The sequence below is a fragment of the Saccopteryx leptura genome, chromosome 11, assembly GCF_036850995.1.
Source record: "Saccopteryx leptura isolate mSacLep1 chromosome 11, mSacLep1_pri_phased_curated, whole genome shotgun sequence".
NCBI classification, from domain to species: Eukaryota; Metazoa; Chordata; class Mammalia; order Chiroptera; family Emballonuridae; genus Saccopteryx; species Saccopteryx leptura.
In genome coordinates, this window is record NC_089513.1 from 58,589,890 (window position 1) to 58,612,410 (window position 22,521).

At 42.6% G+C, this 22,521-nt stretch overlaps 1 protein-coding gene across 2 annotated transcripts in view; it reads right to left on the bottom strand.

The window, feature by feature from the left end:
• PIEZO2 (piezo type mechanosensitive ion channel component 2) overlaps window positions 1-22,521 on the bottom strand; it is a 496,788-nt gene that overhangs the window by 91,699 nt on the left and 382,568 nt on the right. For both annotated transcript variants that reach the window (XM_066352258.1, XM_066352260.1), the window contains exons 18-25: window positions 18,580-18,785; window positions 14,491-14,651; window positions 5,072-5,248; window positions 4,656-4,781; window positions 3,086-3,286; window positions 2,200-2,404; window positions 1,984-2,085; window positions 675-840 (exon numbers count right to left, since the gene is read on the bottom strand). In XM_066352258.1, the coding sequence (XP_066208355.1) occupies window positions 675-840; window positions 1,984-2,085; window positions 2,200-2,404; window positions 3,086-3,286; window positions 4,656-4,781; window positions 5,072-5,248; window positions 14,491-14,651; window positions 18,580-18,785 (1,344 nt within the window). The remainder of the gene's footprint in view (window positions 1-674; window positions 841-1,983; window positions 2,086-2,199; window positions 2,405-3,085; window positions 3,287-4,655; window positions 4,782-5,071; window positions 5,249-14,490; window positions 14,652-18,579; window positions 18,786-22,521) is intronic.

The following is a 22,521-nucleotide window of genomic DNA, read 5'->3' on the forward strand; positions in this document are numbered from 1 at the left end:
TCTGAAAGGCTTTACAGGATGAAGGAGCTGCTCTCCACAGGGGGGTGTCAGGTGACAGAAACTTGGAGGACTTGGGAACCCAGAGACTCCAGAGGGAATTCACAGTGAGAAGTTTATTTGGTTTATACACAAACTCTGTGGAAGGGGTGATCAGGCTGCCAAGATCAGCTGTCACAGACAGAGGAGGGCAGAAAACATGCTACAGAGGGAGCCACGCGCAGTCACGGAGGAGACAGGGCTCCAGGAGCTCGCTAGCATGGGGCAGCGGTGACCAGCTGTCCTCCGTGCCTGCTGGATACGGGTGATGAGGCGGAGACAAGAAGGATGAGGATGAAGGACAGAGGATGAGGAGGAAGGACCAGGGGTGAGGAGGAGGGATCCCTGCTAGAGAGCCAGAAAGCAGTATAAGAGTACATGTCAGTTTGTGTATAAATAAAAAAAACACACCAAATAAATGAGGCATAAAAAAGTGTGGTTAATGGTGACAGAGCAGAAATTGACCTCCAATTCAGAGGCTCAGCTTCCTGATTACTGAATCACCTTGTCCCATGTTTATTAGTTTCATGTGTACAATCACCTGCCCACGTTCCAAGACTGCCAGAGAGAGTGGAAGTAGAGATACACGACCCTCAGGGAAAGGCAGCACCAAAGCGCTTTGAGACCGCTGCCCTCACCTGCAGTGAATAAAATCCGGCACGGGGTTATGCTGGCTGAAAGAGGCCGCGTCCAGGTTCATGCAGATCTCAACATTGTCCCCGGCCATGATGCGCACTGCCGCTTTGTTCTCGTCCTCAAAGATCTGCCGTTGTAAAGAGGCACACAGAAGGAGCATGAAGTCATCTGGCAAGACAGAGGGGAGACGATGACACCTGGGTTCGCACGTGTAGAAACAGTCCCCGCACGGTGTGAGCTGCCCCTTGACTCCTAAGGGAGCTGTGTCCCCAAAATTCCTCCTGGAGTCCAAGGTCGGGGCTCTGTGCCACATTCCTTCCCCTGGGTGTTGCGAGAGGGACTACAGACATTCCAGGGACTCAAGGTGGGACAGTCTCCGACCGTCTGCACGTGGGTGAGTGAACAGTGCCAAGTGCTAACTGTTGCCTTCAAGGCTCTCCTATGCATTCGTCTTTCTCCAAGGTTTTGAGGAGACCCTCTGAGCCCCTTCCTCATCTTTATCTTCTTACATTGGCAGAAGCAGACACTGCTGATTTTTCCTATCCTCTCCACTCCCCTTTTGTATTTGTAATCAAAGACTCTTCCCAGTGCACACACTGTAGCGAAGGAGAGGTGACAGCAGATGACAATTACAGGCCAATCTGCGAGAGTGGAGAAGTCTGACTAGCTGTTCTTGTGTCCAACAGCCCAGAGCAGGCCCTCACTCCAGCTGGGCTGGCAGCCTCCAGCCCAGGTTGCTTTGCTGTTCTTTAAATTAAATCTGAATTTGTTTAGGCAGTGAAGTCGCTCTTTGGTTTTCCATAGCACCCAGCACCCCCTATTGTCTTAGGTGGGGCCCTGTAACTTTGACCTTCAGTTTATCAGTCTGCCCTTGGAAGGGCTGGGAGCTGAGGCCCAGCTCAGGAGCATGGGCAATTTGAGTAGCATCTTCCTGGCAGTCTTACCTCCAGATTTGGTCAGCCTGTGGTGGCAGCCAGAAAACAGCCACTTCACACAACCTAAGACCTCCCTCTCCAGTCTACCTTCTGGAAGGTGGGTGCGAAGGGGTGTCGGGTGGGCATGTGTGTGTTGGGAGACAAAATTATGAAAGCGATTATGGCCCATCAGTGTTTATTAATTTTGCAAGTGTAATAGGGCAAGTAGAAGCCATTAAGGACCTGTGATATTAATGCATTGAAACAAGCCTTTTGCATGATTATAAAGTGCAGCGGAAGAAGCAAAAGCACTAATGCATAGCGCATGAAGATGGATTAGCGAACGTAATGTCAAATAACAGTGCTCTGTGGCCCCACCCGAGGCTGCAACACTTACAGACGAGAAACACAGGGTTGGGCCGCACAATGAAGTCTGGGAAGTACAGCCACTTTATGATGTTGTCGTTGAAGCTGGAACCCTTGAATCTCCATGGGTAATCTGCAGGGAGGGAGGTGGTGAGAGCAAAATCAACATGCTTCTTTGCAGCCCTTTGCCCTCTGCGCGCGGGGTAAAGGTGGCCGGGAGAGCGGTGCCCCGGGGACGCACGCTCACCTTTGCAGGGAGCCGGGGGGATGCCGATGCAGATGAAATACTGGAACGTGATGATGCACGCCAGGAAGCAGCAGTACTTGGGCCAGATCTCCGCTATGGCTTTTCTTCTGCGTCGATATAAGACAGCGATCAGCCAACAGGCGTGGATCATGGCATAGAAATCCATTCGCTGACCGATTACGTTCACTGACATTAGGAAACAGGTCTGTGTAAGGATGAAAAGAGGCAATAAAATTGGGTTTTTAGGGAAGGGAAGTGCTGTCAGGTGTCAGTCCTCTGCAGGGGCATCCCTAGGATTTCTCTGTAAATGTTCACTAGCTCTTGTCTTTTTGGTGTTTTGGTTTTTTTTTTAACCTGAAGACAGAAATACTGTACAAATTAATTCTGAGGGATAAACTGACTACATCATCATTGACAAAAACCACTGCAAACTATGAAGAGAACTACAGCTATGATCTTTCATGAAAATCACTGTTTAAAATTCATTCTGTGAAGAAGCAGGTACTACCACAACCATTCCAGGTCAAAACAGTTTATTTTGGCTAAGGCAACATTTTCAGAATGCACAAAACAGAAAAAAAAATTACCACTTTTTTTTTTTTTTTTAACAAGGAACTAGTTAAAATGACAAGTGATGGATATCCATGTGTCTATAAGACTACAGGGGTCCAGAGAGGCTGAGTTCGCTGTTAGAAGGGGTCAATGACACTTGATCTTGGAAAACTTCCAATCAGCCCAGGCAAACCCTTCAGCAGAATCTCCTGCTGACCCCTAGGGTCAGTAACCATGGAGATGCACAATGAAACTACAAGCGGCCAACTGGCCAAAAGCAGCGCTTGGGATTATCACAGAAAACCGAGAGAAAACGTGTCACAAGGAAACTCACCTCCAGACCAAACTTGTAGAAGAAGTAATTTATGAAATATTTGGCACAGTTAATAAGCCCATCATCTAGATGGTGTCTCGTGATGTCATGGAAGATAGTTTTCGATACGGGGGCCGTCAGGTTGTTTCGCCCTCGGTAGTACTGCTGATGGCGGTAAACGGTGACCTCGAAGGCCAGAATGGCCAGCATCAGGAGGTTATTCTACGAAGAAGGAAGCAGCTAGGTGAGGCCAAATACTCACAATAAATCATTTGATTCCATTCTTGATGTCTAATAGGACAATGCTTTATAAAATCCCACCTCTATAAAATACAGTCTTGAAATCAATGTTCATTTTCCCTTGTTTTCTGGTAATAAGATGAGTTATCTCTATTATGTAAATTAGAATAATATACATAATGCTAAGATCTAGAATCTCCAGACAAAAGTCTGTTCCTGAAAAGGTACACACCTGCACCAGGAAAAAAAGTGTACAGTCACTTTGGGAAGGCGGTTCAACCTTATTGGGAACTAGAAGTACAAAATACCTCTACAGTGTTCTACAAGGACATCCTGGGAAACAGACTGAGATGCAGGAGTGGGATAAACATTCGAGGGGAAAGTTTGGAACACTTCTGAAATCTGGCTAGAGAGAGCAATATTGAGATGCTTGAAGATAATATAGTAACAATACCAATAGTGATGATAATAATAATAATAATAATAAAATAGTTAACATTGACAAAAACATATGCGCCAGACACTATTCTAAATACCTTTTTCAAATATCAGTTTATTTTATACATAAAACAGCTCTTTATGGTAGATATCATTCATATATTACATGGCAGAGATGGTCAATCCCATTTATAAACATTAGAAATGGTATCAGCCATATGGTTTGTCAAATGAAATCTGCCACAGTCAAAGAAAAATGGGCTGTTTAGTACATTTTAAAGTTCCAGGTGTTGAATATAAATTTTTCATTTTTAAGTGCCTTGTCAGCATATTACTAAAATTACTCAGATTATCCATCAAAGTAAAATGTGAAAAATCTGAAGTCTATTACTTTCATTATATTTCTCACAACTGCTTGCAAAATTCCTTTTTCAAAGATATGCTCTTTATTTGATTATCCCCAAATGCCCTCTATTAAAAACTGTAAAGAAACAATTTAGATAGCAAAAAATTATTTTAATGCTCTACCTATTTTTCAGAAATAATTATTGCTGATGATTTGGTATATTTTACTCCTTTTTTTTCTTTGTATCTAAAAGAGATTATACTATGTACAGTGTTCTAAATTTGTTTTAAACTTAATAGATTTTGGATATCGTTTAATGTCTGATATTACCAATCTCAATCTTGCAGTGGTTCTATAATATGCCAGTGACTCTATCTGTCATGTTTTATTCAATTAATCACAAAGTACTTGATAAATTTCTTTTCAGCACAATATGATACTGATCTTACTATTTAGTCATTTGTCTCGAAGGTGATTCTCAATGCCACGTAAGATGAGGCTACTATCAAATGCGATTTTCTAGAAAATAACGGCAGAGGCACCCATTCAACACAACAAAGCCTTTACCCTCAGGTAGATGAGCAAAGGTGAAGACTTCCTCAGGCCAACCCACTCCGTGGGATCAACGGGAGCGTTGTAGAGTACAGACTTGTTCAACTGGTGGAGGGGTATATCTGTTTCGTTTTCATTTGGCTGAAAAGAAAAGGAAATAGAAAATGGCTTCACAGATTAGGAGAGTTCTGAATACTCTCCTTCAGTTTTGAGCATAAGAACATTGGGAACAAGGAGGGAAAGACCCATTTCAAAGGGAAAAATCTCATCAGGAATAGAGACTTGAGCCCAGCATGCTGGGTCAGAATATAGCCAACCTGCCAAGGTGACTTAAAGGCCAGGTGGAATGTGCTTGGGGACATAGGTTCCTCAAGATCACCCTTATTTCCCTAAATGCCACTCAGAAAGATTCCCCCATCTGTGAGGCTCACCAAGGAACAGTTAACAGAAAAATTTTCAGGCTTAATGGTTTGCAGCTGGTACAACATTTTGCAGACGATGATCACACATGTCCAGACAGTGCAGATGCTTGAAGCCAGACGGCGTAGCTTGGCGTATGGCAGAGCAAAAGCCCAAGAAATCAAAAATACATAGTTGAACACAGACACCTGAAAACATAAAATCAGAAATGGGGACAAAAATACATAACATGGCATAACACCCATAAACATGGCAATATGATTTATTCAATTCAGCTCAGTTCAGCAGAGGTTGACTGAGCTCTGAGCATGGATAAGACATTGTCCTAGGTGCTAAGACAAATCACTTGTATGGCAGACAGATATGTAACCAGATGGTGTCAATATAACGTAGGAGTAATAAACTAGATGCAAAAAGAGAATACCCAGAAGGGGTCCTTGACCCAATCTGGAGCTTCAGGAAACATTTCCTGGAAAAGAAGATGCTGAGCTGAGCCTTGCAGGACGCATAGAGCCAGCCAGGCCATGACAGGTGAATAGTGCCTTCAATGTAAAGGGTATGTGGGCAAAGGCGGGACAGCACGAAGGGGCGTGGCAGGAACAGGTGACCACAAACACCTGTGGGCTCTGAAGTTGAAAGTGCTGAACTGCAGCGGTAGTGAGGCTGGAGATGCAGTGGGAGCCATATTTTGATGAGCCCTTTAAATCCATGCTATGGCTCATAACCCCTCGAATAGAGAATAGTGAGCCACCGCAGGGCTCTACATAGGGAAACTTTAGGCAACAATCAGCATTTTATTTAGTGACATGTAACTAAAGAATGGGGGTGCATCAATGGGGGTTAGACCAGAGGAGAGGAGACCAGCTCACAGGCACTGTCACCCCCCCCCCCAAGGAGAACAATGCGAAGGGCCCACACTTGGACAGTGGGGCAGAGCTAGTGGGAGGGATGCATGGATTTGAGGGCGGACGTTAAATTAGCTGGATTTGATGACTTGGAGTGGGTGCTGGGTAAGGGAGAAAGTGTAAGAATGCCTCCCAAGGTTCTGGCCTGGGAGTGAGAGTCTTGAGAGAATTGACCAGGCCGCCACTGAGACAGAATCTGAAGCCAGAGGCAGGTGTGAGGGGGGGGGGGGCAATGACTTATTGATCAGGTGAGCTGTTCACTCATTTTTAATAATTCTCTGTCAATAATAGTTCACTGAATAGTTCACTGAATGGCAGCCATGGAGAATACTCATTTATTCTGGGTATTGTTAAAATAACATCTGAATATTGTTAAAATAATACCCTAGGGATATTTAAAATTACCAGGTAAAAAGAACTGCACACAGTCCATGGACAGCCTCAAACATGCTCCCAGGCGCTAAGCACTGTGGGCTCCGGGGCATGGCTCCTGTGTGGCTGCAGATCGACACAGGAAGCATGGAGACTCCAGGACACTATTTACTTTGGCAGTTTGTGACCTACTACTCTTCTTACTCTTCTACGTAACTACTTGACACTATCCAAAGCAAGGAACTTCTTAGAAGTAAGTGCTGAAATATTAGGGTAGTAAGAGATGCCTTATGGAGTTGAGGGTGAAATGTATGGAGAAGTACCCGGTAAAATAGAAAGCACTCACCAGCATAAATGCTACATTGACCCAAAGCAATTTATAAATTCAATGCAATACCAATTAAAATACCAATGACATACTTCAAAGATATAGAACACATATTCCAAAAATTTATATGGAACCAAAAAAGAACACGAATAGCCTCAGGAATCTTGAAAAGGAAGAATAAAGTGGGAGGCATCACACTTCCTGATATCAAGTTATACTACAAGGCTATTGTACTCAAAGCAGCTTGGTACTGGCATAAGAACAGGCAAATAGATCAATGGAACAGAACAGAGAACCCAGAAATAAACCCGCACCTTTATGGACAACTGATATTTGGCAAAAGAGGTAAGCGCATACAATGGAGTAAAGACAGTCTCTTCAACAAATGGTGTTGGAAAAATTGGACAGCTACCTGCAAAAAAATGAAACTAGAACACCAACATACAGCACTCACAAAAAGAAACTCAAAATGGATAAAAGACTTAAATGTAAGCCGTGAAACCATAAGCATCTTAGAAGAAAACATAGGCAGCAAGCTCTCCGACATCTCTTGCAGCAACATATTTGCTGATTGATCTCCACGTGCAAGTGAAATAAAAGACAGGATAAACAAATGGGACTATATCAAACTAAAAAGCTTCTGCCAGGAGTCCCGGGTTCGATTCCTGGCCAGGGCACATAGGAGAAGCGCCCATCTGCTTCTCCACCCCTTCCCCTCTCCTTCCTCTCTGTCTCTCTCTTCCCCTCCCGCAGCGAGGCTCCATTGGAGCAAAGATGGCCTGGGTGCTGGGGATGGCTCTGTGGCCTCTGCCTCAGGTGCTAGAATGGCTCTGGCTGCAACAGAGCAACGCCCCAGATAGGTAGAGCATCGCCCCCTGGTGGGCATGCCGGGTGGATCCCAGGCGCATGCAGGAGTCTGTCTGACTGCCTCCCCGTTTCCAGCTTCGAAAAAATGAAAAAAAAAAAAAAAAAAAAAAAAAGCTTTTGCACTGCTAAAAACAATAAGAACAGAATAAAAAGACAAACTACACAATGGGAGAACATATTCGACAAGACATCTGATAAGGGGTTATTATCCAAAATTTATAAAGAACTTATAAAACTCAACACCAGGAAGAGAAATAATCCAATCAAAAATGGGCAAAAGAAATGAATAGACACTTCTACACAGAAGATATACGGATGGCCAATAGGCAGATGAAAAAATGCTCAACATCACTAATCATTAGAGAAATGCAAATTAAAACCACAATGAGATATCACCTCACACCAGTCAGAATGGTGCTCATCAACAAAACAACACAGAATAAGTGCTGGTGAGGATGTGGAGAAAAGGGAACCCTCCTGCACTGCTGGTGGGAATGCAGACTGGTGCAGTCACTGTGGAAAACAGTATGGAGATTCCTCAAAAAATTAAAAATCGAACTTCCTTTTGACCTAGCTATCCCATTTTTAGGAATATACCCCAAGAACACCATAGCACTGTTTTGAAAGGAGAAATGCACCCCTGTGTTTATGGCAGCATAGTTCACAATAGCGAAGATCTGGAAACAGCCCATGTGTCCGTCTGTGAACGAGTGGATTAAAAAGCAGTGGTGCATATACAATGGAATACTATGGGACCATGAAAAAGAAGGAAATATTACCTTTTGTGACAACACGGATGAACCTGGCAACTATTATGTTAAGTGAAATAAGCCAGGCAGAAAAAGAAAAATATCATATGACCTTAATCATTTGAGGAATCCAATGAACAAATGGAACTGAGGAACGAAATTGAGACAGAGGAGAGATCAAAGGGACCAGAGGAAAAGAGGACAGAGGGGAAGGAGATGAGAGGATGGGATAAACCTGAAGGGAAGGGAGGAGGGTGCAATGGGGAGTGGGGTAAGGGAGATGTTGAGGGGAATATGGGGGAGGGGGGATGCATTCAGGGCAACACTAGAATCTATGTAAACACAATAAATTAAAATCAATTAAAAAATATAAAATAAAATATTTTGACCAGCTAGATTACTCCTCCTCCTCGGTAATCAGCAAGTGGGATGTTAGAAAGCAAATTCTGTTAAGGATACTAAGACATTAACTCCCTTTGTTATTTTTATTATTTATTTAAGGCATTAAGTATAAAAACAGTACAAGAAATTTACATAAAACTAAGTTTTTTTGTGTGAGAAAGGGAAAAAATTAATATCTTTAGTAAAAGTCCTAAGTTGTGTGGATCCCTGCCCTCCAGAAACACAAAGGGTCATGCAAGTGAGAACTACACGGGTGACCTCTGCTAACAGGCTAGGAAGATGCCAGGAAGAACTCTGCTGGGTGAGCCGAGCTGCATGGGTGCACAGAGCTGATCCTCTAACCCAGCATTGGGGGAAATGGCCCAGAGGACTTGAGGTCAAGTAGGAGTTAAACTGGCAGAGGAATTCTGGTCCAAGGCTTTACAGGCAAGACAGAGCATGTGGTGGACATCTTTAGAGCACCAAGTGCTTTGCCAAGAGAGCCATGTGAGATGAGGCAGTTTAGAGGGTTTGCGAATTTTCCAGGCAGCTTGGGTGTGTAGAAGAGGAAATAGCGAAGTGGTCTAGGACCAGATCATGAGTTTTATATCATGTTATTAGGAGGAGGACAGAGAGCTGTTGCAAGTTTTCAAGTAGAAGATTAACGCGATCCTCATACTCGGAAAAGATTATTCTGACTGTATGACAGAATAGAAGGAAGAAGGATTAAAGTAGAGTCAAGAAAATGTTAACTGAAAGGGAACTGCTATAGATAGAGACATTCATGAGTTCAGTCTTAGAGACATTTAGTTAAAAAGGCTTTGGGGACACACAGTCACGTTCAATGGTCACTTGGGGATATGGGGATGGAGCTCAAAGAAGGGATTGGTTGAAGATACAGGTTCACAACTCATTGTGCACAGATGGGAAGTGAACTGCAGGAGCTCGTGAGATCACCTAGAGTCCAGTCACAGAAAAGGGGTCTGCACATAGACCTTGAAGAACCCAAAGAAGCTGGAGGAAGAGAAGAAGGAACCCCCGTGAATGAGCTGGAAAGGGGGACCAAACAATGGGGCACGGGGGAACCTGTGCTGATGTGGAAAGGAAGAGAAGGGACAGTTCTGAGGATGAGAACACGATCTTTAACATCTGCTGTGACAAAGAATCAAGTAAAACAAGGACTGAGAAGACTCTGTGAGGGGGGGTGTTTTTATTTATTTATTTATTTTAATCAATTTACAAAGAAGAAAACAGGCTCAGATAAATACAATATTTTGTTCAGTGCAAATGTGGTTGATGATGGTGATAGGAATTCCACAGAATGACATTTAAAAAAAAAAAAAAGACAACTACCTGGGCCCTGATCAATACCTGATAAATCAGAATTCCTGGGAAATGATTGATAATACTATAGAAAAAGTATCCAGGTGACTTTTACTATCACGGAATTTTGGACAATAATTTTATGGTGTACTATCTTCCCAACAAAACATTTTTACACAAATTGTCATTTTATCTGACCATAAACTAGTAAAACTTGAAGCCACTGCCTTGAGAGAGGAGCCCCTAGCACTGTGGCTCCTGGCCCTCTGCCTACCCAGCCCTGCCCTTCCTTCCTCAGAGAACCCACCATGTCAGTGCCACCTCCTGCACACAAACCCCCTCCCTGTGTGCCCAGAGCTCCTGGGGACACCTGTCACCCAATAGTAAAGGTGACTTTGGTTTTATGACCAGCCATTACTATCAGACTGCAAGCTGAGACAGGAAATGTTTTTAATGCTTTTGCATCAGCATCTAGCACAATATAAACATTCAATTTATCGTAATTTATTGTAAGTGTATAATAAAGGCTAAATGCACACTTAGTGAGACTGAAACTAATAGTGATGAGATATCAACTGACAGCTAAGAAGAATGTCAACAGATGTCTAGGAAGAACCGCAAGTTGTGGTCATTCCTTTTCTTCCCTCAGCCAGCAAACATTCACTAAGTCTCTGCAGCCAGCCTGGTGCTCTGGGGTTACTAAGGACACGAGGAGACATATTTGGTCCCTTTCCTCAGGAACAACTTGGCCTCACAGATCACTCTAGGAACCTTTAGAAATGAAAACCATGCCTGACCTGTGGTGGCACAGTGGATAAAGTGTTGACTTGGAACGCTGAGGTCACCAGTTCGAAACCCCAGGCTTGCCTGGTCAAGGCACATGCAGGAAGCAACTACTACTATTTCCTGCTCTTCCTTGCACACCCCCCCCCTTTTCTCTCCTCTCTCTAAAAAAAATCAATAAAATATAAAAAAAAATTCCCATTAAAAAAAAAAAAGAAATGAAAAAGGTAGTTGTGTATAAAAAGAAGAGAACGGTGCATGTATTTTTTAATAAGGTCATTCAGAAATGGTATCACTCCTCAGCAAGAGAAGTTGATAGAAGGCCAAGGTTTCAGTAACAAATTCTTTCTCAGAGAGCTCTTCTCCCCTGGATGAGACTAATGGTAAGCTTGGAAGGTTTAATATTTGTGGCAGAAAGTTTGTGAAAACAAGCACCCTGGCTGATGGCATTGGGTGAGGGAAGTTTGAACCTAAAGCAGGTGGCCACACACCTTGAAGATTTAATAGGGGATTCTGACTTTGTTCTCAGTTTGCCAGGTGTTGATCTGAAAATTTTCAGAAAGGATATATTTTGCATTAATCAACAGTAATAAGCTACAAATGCAAATATATATATATATATATATATACACACACACACACTGCTCACAACAATTAGGGAATATTTTATCACATCATATGAAGCTATAAAATATCCCCTAATTTTTGTGAGATCTATATACTGTATACACATATACATATACATTGTAAGTGGCATTGCTGGCAGCCTTCTCCCATTGAGAGGAGACAAGCACTGGAGCAGAAGAGGCTCCTGCAGGTATACACTGGCCTCTCAGGGGGGCACAACCTCAGCACTGTTGTTTACAGGTGAATATGCCCCTGGAATTGTACAAGATAGCCACCCTGAGGTGGACAGCTATACCCTGTCCCTTGTTATAACTGGGTAAAATACAGACACATCACATGCTAGACTGACATATGGCTCCTTACAAAAACCATATACAAGAGTCAATGTTTGTCTCTCTTCCTCAGTCATACTCAGTAGAGAAAGGTGTTAAGTCAAAGTGTTGTGAGACACCAAATTATAACAGATGGTGATTTAACATCCCAAAACCAGGTGCTAATCAACATGTAGAAACTTCAGAACAGTTGATGGGAAACCACTTGGTGGTCTTTAATGCCCTCCAGGAGGAAATAAATGGGGTCAAGATAGTGAAGATGACATTGTGGGGGAAGTGTGAAAAAATTTCTTAGTAGGGAGATGTCGTTGTCCCCCTTACCCGAGGAGGATGGGGTGGTGTAAAGGGAGGCTGCATTCTTCTACCCAGAGAGTCAGATGGCAAGAAGAGAGGCTGCGGTGGTGGCAGAACACAGGGGACTGACTGCTTCCCTGGGACCTGAGCAGAGCGGACTCCTCAGTGTTGCCCTGGCACCCGACGCAGGAGGGAGAAAGCCACTTCTGCATCCGGCTCAAGTAGACTGCCTGGGTGAGGGCCAGGTCCCCAGCAGCAGGGTCCCAGAGGGAGGGTCCTGGGAAACCGGGGCAGAGGAGCCTCCCTGAGAGAAAGGGTGGGTTCAACTCATCCAGCCCAGAGTGTGAGACTATCCAATGATAGAACCAGTTATGTCCTCGGGAACCCCCATTCCCAACCCCCTGCCCCCACCCAGCAGCAGCTTATGGTCCAGCCCAGCAGGTTTCTAACAGAAGTTAGTTCCTGGGGGGGAAGCAGTAAGAGGAAGTATTTGTGAGAGAGAAGAAAGCAGCTAGGAAGAGGAGACACTCCTCCCTGGTAAGAGATCAGTTTGGTTCTTTTCTGTGGATAATTTTAATGAACAAAGTGAGATATTGCATCTCTTTAAGATAACAGTAGGACTTTCCTTTACCTAGGCATGATCAAATGTTTTGCATTCAGGGACATGAAGAAAAGTTTCTCGTCAAATACATTTTAAAGGAACAGTGGAGGTCCAAAATAAAGTTATTTTTATGATTACGTCCCATGTTTTCTGATCACTCAGTGCTTCAGTGACATCAATAAGAATCAGCCGTGAACATGCCGGCTGGAGCCACAGACCAAAGTCAGCAGAGAGAGGGCAGAGACCTCAGCGGTGACGGCACCCTCGGATTACACAGTAACTCACACTTCAGGTCCGGAAAACCCTCATGGGTGGGATGACATCATGTGGAACTCAGAGGTACACATGGGGGTTAGACCATTTTACATCAGCAGGATTCTGGCAGATGCTCAGTGCAGTAGGAGCAAAATTTCTCTGCCGCATAAGTCTGTGATGTGTTTTAGAGTTACAGCCGAGAGAGATGGAACGAGGAATAAAATTTCTGGAAGTCCACACAATGTATAAACCACAGAGAAGGAACTGGTCATATTCCATCAAAAGCTGTTTTTCTAATAGGTAACAGGGTGAATAGATCCACAATCTTTAATTTGTTTGTCTGTTAAGAAGATACTCTTTATAGACTCATTAAGGATGATTTAAAAAATATATGGCTGCCTTTTGCTTAGGATTTGTAAGACAATGCTATCATTTCATCATATCTGTTTCTGAACTCTCTAGAATAGATTTCAGAGTGTGGATTTTTTTGTATCCCAGTCACACTAATTTTTTCTCTTATTTTGTACCCACTCCCATCATGAAACCTTTGCTCATTTCTAGCCAAATTGCCTTCTCTTTTCCTCTTTAATATTCTCTCAAATTCTGTCGAAATTAATTAATTTGCTAATATAGTTAAAGTCTAATATAGCTGAAAATCTTTTGTTCTCAGTTAATAAACATATTAGGCTAGATAAGATACAGTTCTAATTAATGTTACTTAGCCACAGAGCTTATATCATTTTCTGTCATAAATCTCACAGGAAGAGCGGCTTCTGGTTTTGTTCCCACCTGGCAATAATCACTTACCCACTTCAGATGGTTTTTATGAAATGGGAAGAAGTTCTAGCTTAGACTGGGGAGCTCAAACTAAGCTTTGTCCCTTAGTTACCTATTTGTGAAACATTTTAGGTTTATGGTTTTGTAGTTATAATATTAATTTATTATGTGAATTTTAAAAATGTATAATTTTTAGAGAGTCAAGACTCTGAACTGTCACTCAAAATAGTCCAGGGAAATTAGAAGTCTGTGAAAATTGTTGATTGAATAAATTGATAAAAAACTAATTTCTCCACCGTAAACATCAAATGATTGTTGGTTGAATGATAACTCTCCTCTTTACAGATGAGAAAACAGATAGATATGCAATTAAAATGTGGAAAGACTTTGTGTCTTAGCTCAAAAAAATCCAGTGACAAATGAGGTGAGCTCTACTAAAAGTTTTATTAAATTTTGGAACCCAAGTTTACTTTTTGGTAACATAAACTATTGTTTTTTTCTCAAAGTAAATTTAGGGAGATAGATTCTCACTTGTAGTGCAGAAAAGCAGCTTGCTCTCACACACTTCAATTTGAAAATAAATAATCTGTGTGATCTGACCAAACCAAGTAGGAACTAAGCCAGGAGCCTCTTTCTCCCATTATCTTCCCCTCTTCTCAGGACAATTGTCCTTCATTTTTTTTTCTGTAAAATAAAGTGTATGTGCCTATCTTACAATCTCAATATTCTAATGTAGTAAGAATTGCATTTCAAAAAAATTGTGGACAGTTGGAAAAGTAAAGTAACAACCCACTGCAGCTGTGCTTGCCCCGATGATACAACCAACATTTACTTGCCTCTTTCACGGAAACCCAGATAATGTATGACGAGACGATTTTGATGATGTGCAGCTCCAAAATCCACCACATGAACACCTGCAGCTTGTGAAAATACTCCAGGAATTTTAAGAAGAGCACAGTGAGGCGGTCAATCACCAGATGCCATTTGTTTCTTAAATCTGCAAAACAGTCATTTACCCAAGGGCATAATAAGGTTTTCATATTATTTTTAACTGAATTTATTGAGGGTGACACTGGTTAACATAATTATACAGGTTTCAGATGCCCAAGATACAACACACCTCTGCACACGATATTGCGTGTTCCTTTCCTTCCCAAGTCGAGTCTTCGTCCATCACGATTTATCTCTCCCACATTCTCCTCCACCTGTCCCCACCCCACAATTACCACAGTTTGTGTGTCCACGAGCCTTTCTCTCTCTCTCTCTTTTTTTTACTTTTTGGTCCTTTTTGCCCAATCCTTCCACCCCTTCACCGAGCCCCCCATTCCAACAGCTATCTGCCCGGTCTCTGTGTATGAGCCTGCCTGTATTTTTCTTGTCAGTTCCTTTTGCTCATTAGATTCCACACATGAGTAGAATCATACGGTCCTTGTCTTTCTCTGACAGGCTTATTTTTGGGCATTATTATTTAAAGCATATCTTGTAACTTTCAGTTTGGAATAAAAAAGATATAAAATAAAAGAAGTGGGTGAATTCTAAGGCTATCCAAGTCTAATGCAAGGGTGGTCTAAGAGTCCCATGTTGTGAAGATGACTTAGACATCCTATACTGAGATTCTGAGGGGCAAGGTTACTTTTAGCTACCTTTTAATTAAATTATTGTGAAGAATTTGGACTTTATTGACTCTGTTTTTTTGCTTTAGAAAGGAATTCTTTTAAGTAAAAATTTAACACTATTAAAAATATGCAAATATCAATTACTAGAAGATGCTCTAAGACAGGACCATTGTAGGTGGGCATTCACAGGGCAAGACGTGAGCCGTGCATTGCACATGTATCACCACATATGCCCTGGAAACAAAAAAAAAAGGGACGCCATGATGGCAGTCGCTGAGTCTCCTCTGTGCCTGGCTAACCACTGAGTCAGGTGTGGAACAGCATAAGGATGAAATGTCCCTCCTTTTCCGCAAATCTTAGAGCTCAGACATGCCTGACACAGACAGGTATTTGGATATATGATTATACACATATAATTTAAATTCAGGCATTTCATGTACATTTATACATTATAGATGTGCAAAGTATGTGTGTATACTCAGATGTGTATCTATTGACAATTATATATACATACAGTTTTATCTAAAGCTTTAGATATGAATACAGCCCACATAGTATATACATAAAGCAGACATACAGAGGTATTTGGGTATATGTATACACACATGACCTTATTTACTGTTAAAGCTGAGCTATCAATATAATTTCTTAATATCCTGGGAATGTTAAGTAACATGAGCTCCATGTAAATGACACCTTGCTTGCAAAGTATGTAGTGCTTCTGCAAATGTCATTCTCTTTCCAGGGCCTGGGCTGGAGAGTGGGCACAGCCTCCCCAGGGGCTGAGGGTCCAGCTGGGCTGCACTGCCCCAGGCAGGAGAAGCCTGGTCCTCCGCCAGCTGAAAGCGAACCCGCAGCCTCAGCTCACAGAGTGTGATCAGATTCATTGTAATCAGCACTTTTTATCAAATTAGTCATTTTCTTCTTTCTACCTTGTGCTAGGGAGTATTATTCACTGACTGGGGTAATGCTTCTGCCTGGAAGGACTGTCCTGGTTAATAGGAATGACAGTCACCACAGGACTGTTTTTGCGAAATCAAACATTACCACATTCATAGGCAAAAGCTCTCAAGCCCAGTCAGATGATGAGAGTTAAGCGCCTCTTGTGTGGTTGAATTAAGTACGGTTTTAGTTACTGTGAAAAAACGTCCCTTTGCGGCTCTGATGACAGTCCAAAGATTTGCATCATAACTGGGCACAGCGCAGAGGTGCAGATGACAGGTGCAGAGACAATAGGTAAAATCCAAGTTTTGGTGACACTCTGTTAGGAGGGCTCCAACCTGTGCTGAAGCAGTATAATCAGTGGTGGGATTCAAATAATTTAACAACTGGTTCTCTGCTGTAATGACCATTTTAAGTATAAAAAAAAGATGGAATGGTAATTTATTATTTCATGCATTTAATATTTAAATAAGAACAACAGGCCCTGGTCAATTGGCTCAGTGGTGGAGCTTCGGCCCAGCATGTGGATGTTCAGGGTTCGATTCCTGGTCAGGGCACACAGGAGAAGGGACCCTCTGTTTCTCCAACCTCTTCCTTTCTCTTTATCTTTCTCTTCTTCCCCTGCAGCCATGACTCAGTTGGAGCAAGTTGGTCCGGGCACTGATGATGGCTCCATGGCCTTGCCTCAGGCACTAAAATACTTTGGATGCTGAACTACAGATCAATGGCCCCAGATGGGTAGAGGGTTGACCCATAGGGCGCTTGCTGGGTGGGTCCTGGTAGGGGGGCATGTGGGAGTCTGTCTCTCTGCCTCCCCGCTTCTCACTTAAGAAAAAATAAGAAAGAAAGAAAGAAAGAAAGAAAGAAAGAAAGAAAGAAAGAAAGAAAGAAAGAGAAAGAAAATAAGAAAGGAAGGAAAGAAAGGAAGGAAAGAACAATAAAAGAGGTACATAAAACTAGATTATAAGAAAGAGTTTTAAAATATTGACAAAATATTGAATGATACCTGACAAAAACAATAAAACTATTAAAGGTATTTCCATATTGATTCTTTGTTTTTCCATATTGCTTCTTGATTGGCATCCTCACTTGCAACTTTTTTCGCCTTTGGAGGGAATGAACATAACTATGGGTGCTTAGAATACGCTGTTGCGCAGATGAACATTAAAAAAGAGTAAGGAATGTAAATTTGTGATTTCCACATTGGGCAGCTGCCCAGGTGTCCACCTTAGAGAGAACCCTGATTACAAGTGCCATTCTAACACCCAGTTTGCTGAACTTAAAAAAAAGTAGCTATTGGTTCTGCTGAACCAGTGAGAACCAGCTGAATCCCACCACTGAGAATAACCAAATTCTCACCCTGATTGCTTGGTCCCACAGAGCTTGTTTCTCCCTTTATACTCAGGGAATACATGTTGCTCAGAGACAAAGAACATTCCTGGGCCTCTCCTAGGATATCTCCTGAGACAGGTGGAGTGGATGAAAGGTCCAGGTTTGGGGAAGTTTGTTTTTGGGAGGGATCTCCTACCTCGTGCTTTTTTATTGTCAATAATTTATAAAGCACAGAGCACAGCAGAGAAGGGAGCATCTTACTGTCACTGCCCCGGAACATCAACCCAAAGGCTCTAATCTGGTTCCTCCCTCACTTTCTGGAAACTACTGACAAACTAAGCTTGCTCCCTTGCAGACCCCCTGCCATACAATGTGTCATGATCACTGAGGCCATCTAGACTCAGCACGCCCTATTCCAACATTATTTCAAGTCTATAAGAAAAAAAATAGAAAAGAAGAGCCTAAAGAATAAAAGGAAAAGGTCTAAATAACAATGACAACAAAACATCTCTAGAAATTGACCTGAAATGATAATTAGCCAATTGTTCATTTTCTCTCCTCCAGTTCCCATATCCTGAAACATTAGGGCAGGGTGAGAAATATATTGTCAATGATTAGTTTCCTGGAAAAGCCTCAAAATAATTTCTTCCAGGATGCATTTGGAAAGGCCATGTCTAGAACTCTCAGAAATTCCATCTAGCTGCCCGCTTCTGCTTCTGCAGGAAACGTCTTGGCCGGCGTTCCTGTCTGAGTGAGGGTCAGAGCCATGCCCCTCCAGGCTCTGCCCGGGCCGTACTGCGGAGCAGCAGCTGCTTACCAGCCACCAGTCTGCTTCTGCTGCTCAGTCAGAATTACAGGGAAATCAGTGGAGCAATTGGAACAGAAAAAGTATCACTGTAGCAACCAAAACACCACACCCTAAGTTTCATCTCACTGAATGGGTCATGTATATATATATATATGTGTTTGGCTCCAAACGCACCGGTCTGTCAGCCACCATTTTCTGAGCAGCGACTGCCAGTGTGGATGGATTACCTGATGTCTCTTCTTCTTCCTCTTCATCTTCATCCTCCTCATCCTCCTTGCTGCCCTTCCCAAGCTCACCCTTCTCCATGTTTTCGGAGCATCCTTCCGGTTTCTCTTCACCAAACTCGGCCAGCTGCTTGGCCTCCGGCTTCTCCAGGCTGGAGGTCAGGTTCATCATGGCGAGGTCGGGCAGGCTGCCTTCGGGGTGGGCCAGTCTGTTGGCAGAGAGTGGCTGAGTCAGGAGTGGCCAGGGTGCTGGCAGACATTGGAGTGAGGGTCAAGTCAAAGGAGAAGGAACAAAAAATGAACATCAGTGCGTGTGCACAGGCCTTGCAATGCGGGCTTGTTGGTGTCTCGTCCCTCTTATTTTTTTTTTTAAAGATCTTTCTAAAGACAAACTGTAAATTCACTTAGGTTTCGTTATCTCTTCCAATTTAGGGTGTAAGCGATTGGTCAGTATTGAGATCTATCAACACCTAAACTTGGCATTTTTCCCGGAGGAGAAATGGTCAGAGTTTAGGAGGCAGAAGCATGAAACAGCGTCATGTAGAGCAAGCGTTTCATGGCTTCACAGGGGGACTTACTCATTTTGGTGGATTGGTAATTTTTTCTTGATGCTGCTCAAAGTAATTGAAATAGAAAGGGGGAAAAAAAAAGGAGATGAGAACAGAAGAATTATAAGGACTATCAGAGATCACACATCATGCTACACATCATCCACTGGCGCATTCCTGTTTGCCAGTTGCGGCGAAGTCCTGATGCCAGTGCATTCCGGGGTGGCATCAGGGGCGTGCTTCTGCCAGGAGCCCTATGCTTGGCCACTGATGTGAGAGTGGACGGGACTGCAGGTGGTAAGGGAGAGAACGTATAAACTACCGAGGCAGATCAGGTCATGCATTCTTTAGTGATGCAACAAACCATCCCGCAAGAATCAAGTCATTCACATTTTAAATAGGTTTATACAAAAGTTCTGAACTCAGTCAACTTTTGCATAGCCTCATCCCATTCTGCTATTATTTGCAGTGAACGCAGCGGATGCTAAATGCTTTCCGGAGAAGAAGTCTGCACTACGTCTCCATTCACGGACATGGATGTTGCTATTGAGGATGACGTGTGAGCCCAGAGTGAGACGGGGGGTGGGGGGGGTGGGGGAGGGCAGCCTCACTGAGTCTGGTAGTAATCAGGGCACTACAACCTATTTCACAGTGGACAATAACAAGTGTGATCCTTCTGCTGATTTTTTAAAAAAGTTCTTTTTACTCATATTCAAGTGACTGAAGGAATGTTTGTGGGCAGTAAAGTAGGTATTAGGAAGAGGTCTAGTGGAAACCCTGGTGGCCTTCTCCATTCGTCAGAAGTAATCGATACATATCAGCTTCATTGCAATGGGATGGACAGTTAATGCTGACCTATCTGCATAATTGTGGGCTCTGAGTAAATTATGTAACTCTCTGGAATTTAATGTTTTTTTCTATAAAATGGGGCAGCTTGACTAGATAAAAAAATATCTAATCTTACTTACAACTTGTAGGTTTTATATTTGAAACACACCTATGATGTGTTGGGTAACTATTGTAATGAATCTACGTCATCCTTTGACTTTTAGACAGCTTATCATTCAAAAGTAATTCCTTTTAACAGAGTGTTAAGCAGGTAAATTAAATAGTGCCAGAAACAAACTATTCATTGAATGAAGAAATGACATTCTAAGGACGTTTGTTTAAGTATTGGTGGAAGGAGTAGTGCTGATACATTTTATTTTATTTTATTTTATTTATTTATTTATTTTGTATTTTTCTGAAGCTGGAAACGGGGAGGCAGTCAGACAGACTCCCGCATGCGCCCAACCGGGATCCACCCGGCATGCCCACCAGGGGACGATGCTCTGCCCATCTGGGGCGTTGCTCTGTTGCAACCAAAGCCATTCTAGTGCCTGAGGCAGAGGTCATGGAGCCATCCTCAGCGCCCAGGCCAACTTTGCTCCAGTGGAGCCTTGGCTGCAGGAGGGGAAGAGAGAGACAGAGAGGAAGGAGAGGGGGAGGGGTGGAGAAGCAGATGGGTGCTTCTCCTGTGTGCCCTGGCCGGGAATCGAACCTGGGACTCCTGCACGCCAGGCCGACACTCTACCACTGAGCCAACCGGCCAGGGCGATACATTTTCTAAAGCTAGTTCAGTGGCCCTTCCTGCCTTTGGGAAAGAAAGTCCGCCATTCTTGAAACTGCAGTAGCGACTCTTACACGTCAGCAGTGCACATCACGGCTCAGTGCACATGCTGCTGGTGCTGCTTTGTCAGGACTCTATGAGTTAAATGGTATTAAATGTAAAAGCAGTCAGGAGTTACATATTGTCAATATTTATATGTTCTCTTCAGCATTGCCAGAAGATCGCATTTTGTAAGTGAGAAGATAAACTTTTTCATTATGACAGGCATCTGGTAGCTTTTATTTTAGAAGTATGGCCATCTCAGAGTGCATTTCTAATAGTCTACATAGATGCGGCCACGACTTGATACTGACAAAACAACTTTCTAAGAAGTCAGGTTATTTATGGAGTAAAACATAGAGAAGAGGCTGTCTCTGAACCTGCCACTGGGGCTCCGTAACAAAACTCGTCAAGCAACGAGGCCCCAAGGTACCCTTCCACAAGAGGTAGATTGAGGGGGAGACTATTGAATGAAGAATTCAAAGATAAACACTGGAGTTAACCTTTTAAAAGTACGTCTAGAAGATGTACTTCTGGAAGCTGGTCTACAAGAGACCTGGGACTAGATAATGCAGGGGGGAAGAGAATGTAATCTCTGGGTCTAATGCTGCTAATTTTTCTCTGCCATGATCCTTGTGAGAAAACAGGGACTGTGACAGCTGGGCGCCCCTCGTGTAGTCCAGCCTCATGAGCTTGTAATAAATGACAAAAAGAGAGAGAGAAAAAAGAAAACATATATCCATCTAATTATTTACTAATCTAGGAGTTTAACTATCTGAGAAATTTCACTGAGAAAATTTTCATGTAGAAAATGTGGATAGATAAGAATATTTTCAATGCACGATTGGAGTTTATTCTTTTTAAAAGACACCTATGTGAATCCTTTCATTTTTCTTTCTTTCTTTTTTCATTTATATCAGCATTTTGGAGGTAATACAGAACACTGTTAAAAGCATGTTCTTTGGAATCAGAAAAACTTAGATTCAAGTCTCAACTAGACTACTTACTAGCTAGGTGACGTGACAGAATTCCTTACACTGTCTGTTAAGCCTCACTTTCCTAATCTGTAAAATGGAATAACAGTGCCCACTTCACAGGATGTCGTGAAAATTATGATGATTTGTGTTAAGGGCTTAACACAGTGCTTAGTACACAATATTTTTAATATAAGAAACTATCTCCTAATGATAGATTTTCATACCCTGTTTTGCTAACCTGCATCGTAAATTCAGGTTAATGAAGAGGCACCATTAGAAACATGCCTTTGAAAGGGACCACAGAGTTCCAGACACCAGGGAAGGTGCTATGTTCAAATTGTAATTCTGTCATCGGGACATTCTTAAATAAAACTTGTGTATTAAAATACCATTCAGAAGAAAAAGAGTAAATGTTTATTCCTTGGGAATCTGTCTCCAATACTGTCAACCCTCTGAGCACTCTGCTCTCTGTTACCTGTCGCCACTGCATTCTGTGACGCAGGTGCTGGCGAGGTGGGTCTGTCTGGGCAATGCTCACAGACCCCTCTAGCTAATAGTGTGCCAACATCTGTATGGCTTATCCAGGAAAGACTGTACACTTTAAGTTAGCTTTTTCCACCCTAGCATATTTTTTAAAAAGGATCCTGATTTTTTTTTTTAAAGCTGTATTAAAAATTTCCCTTTAAGTAATAACATTCCCTGAAATGTCTAGTTAAGGAACTTACAGTGCTGGTTAATTTTCCACTGATTATCACGTACAAATGACCTAGTT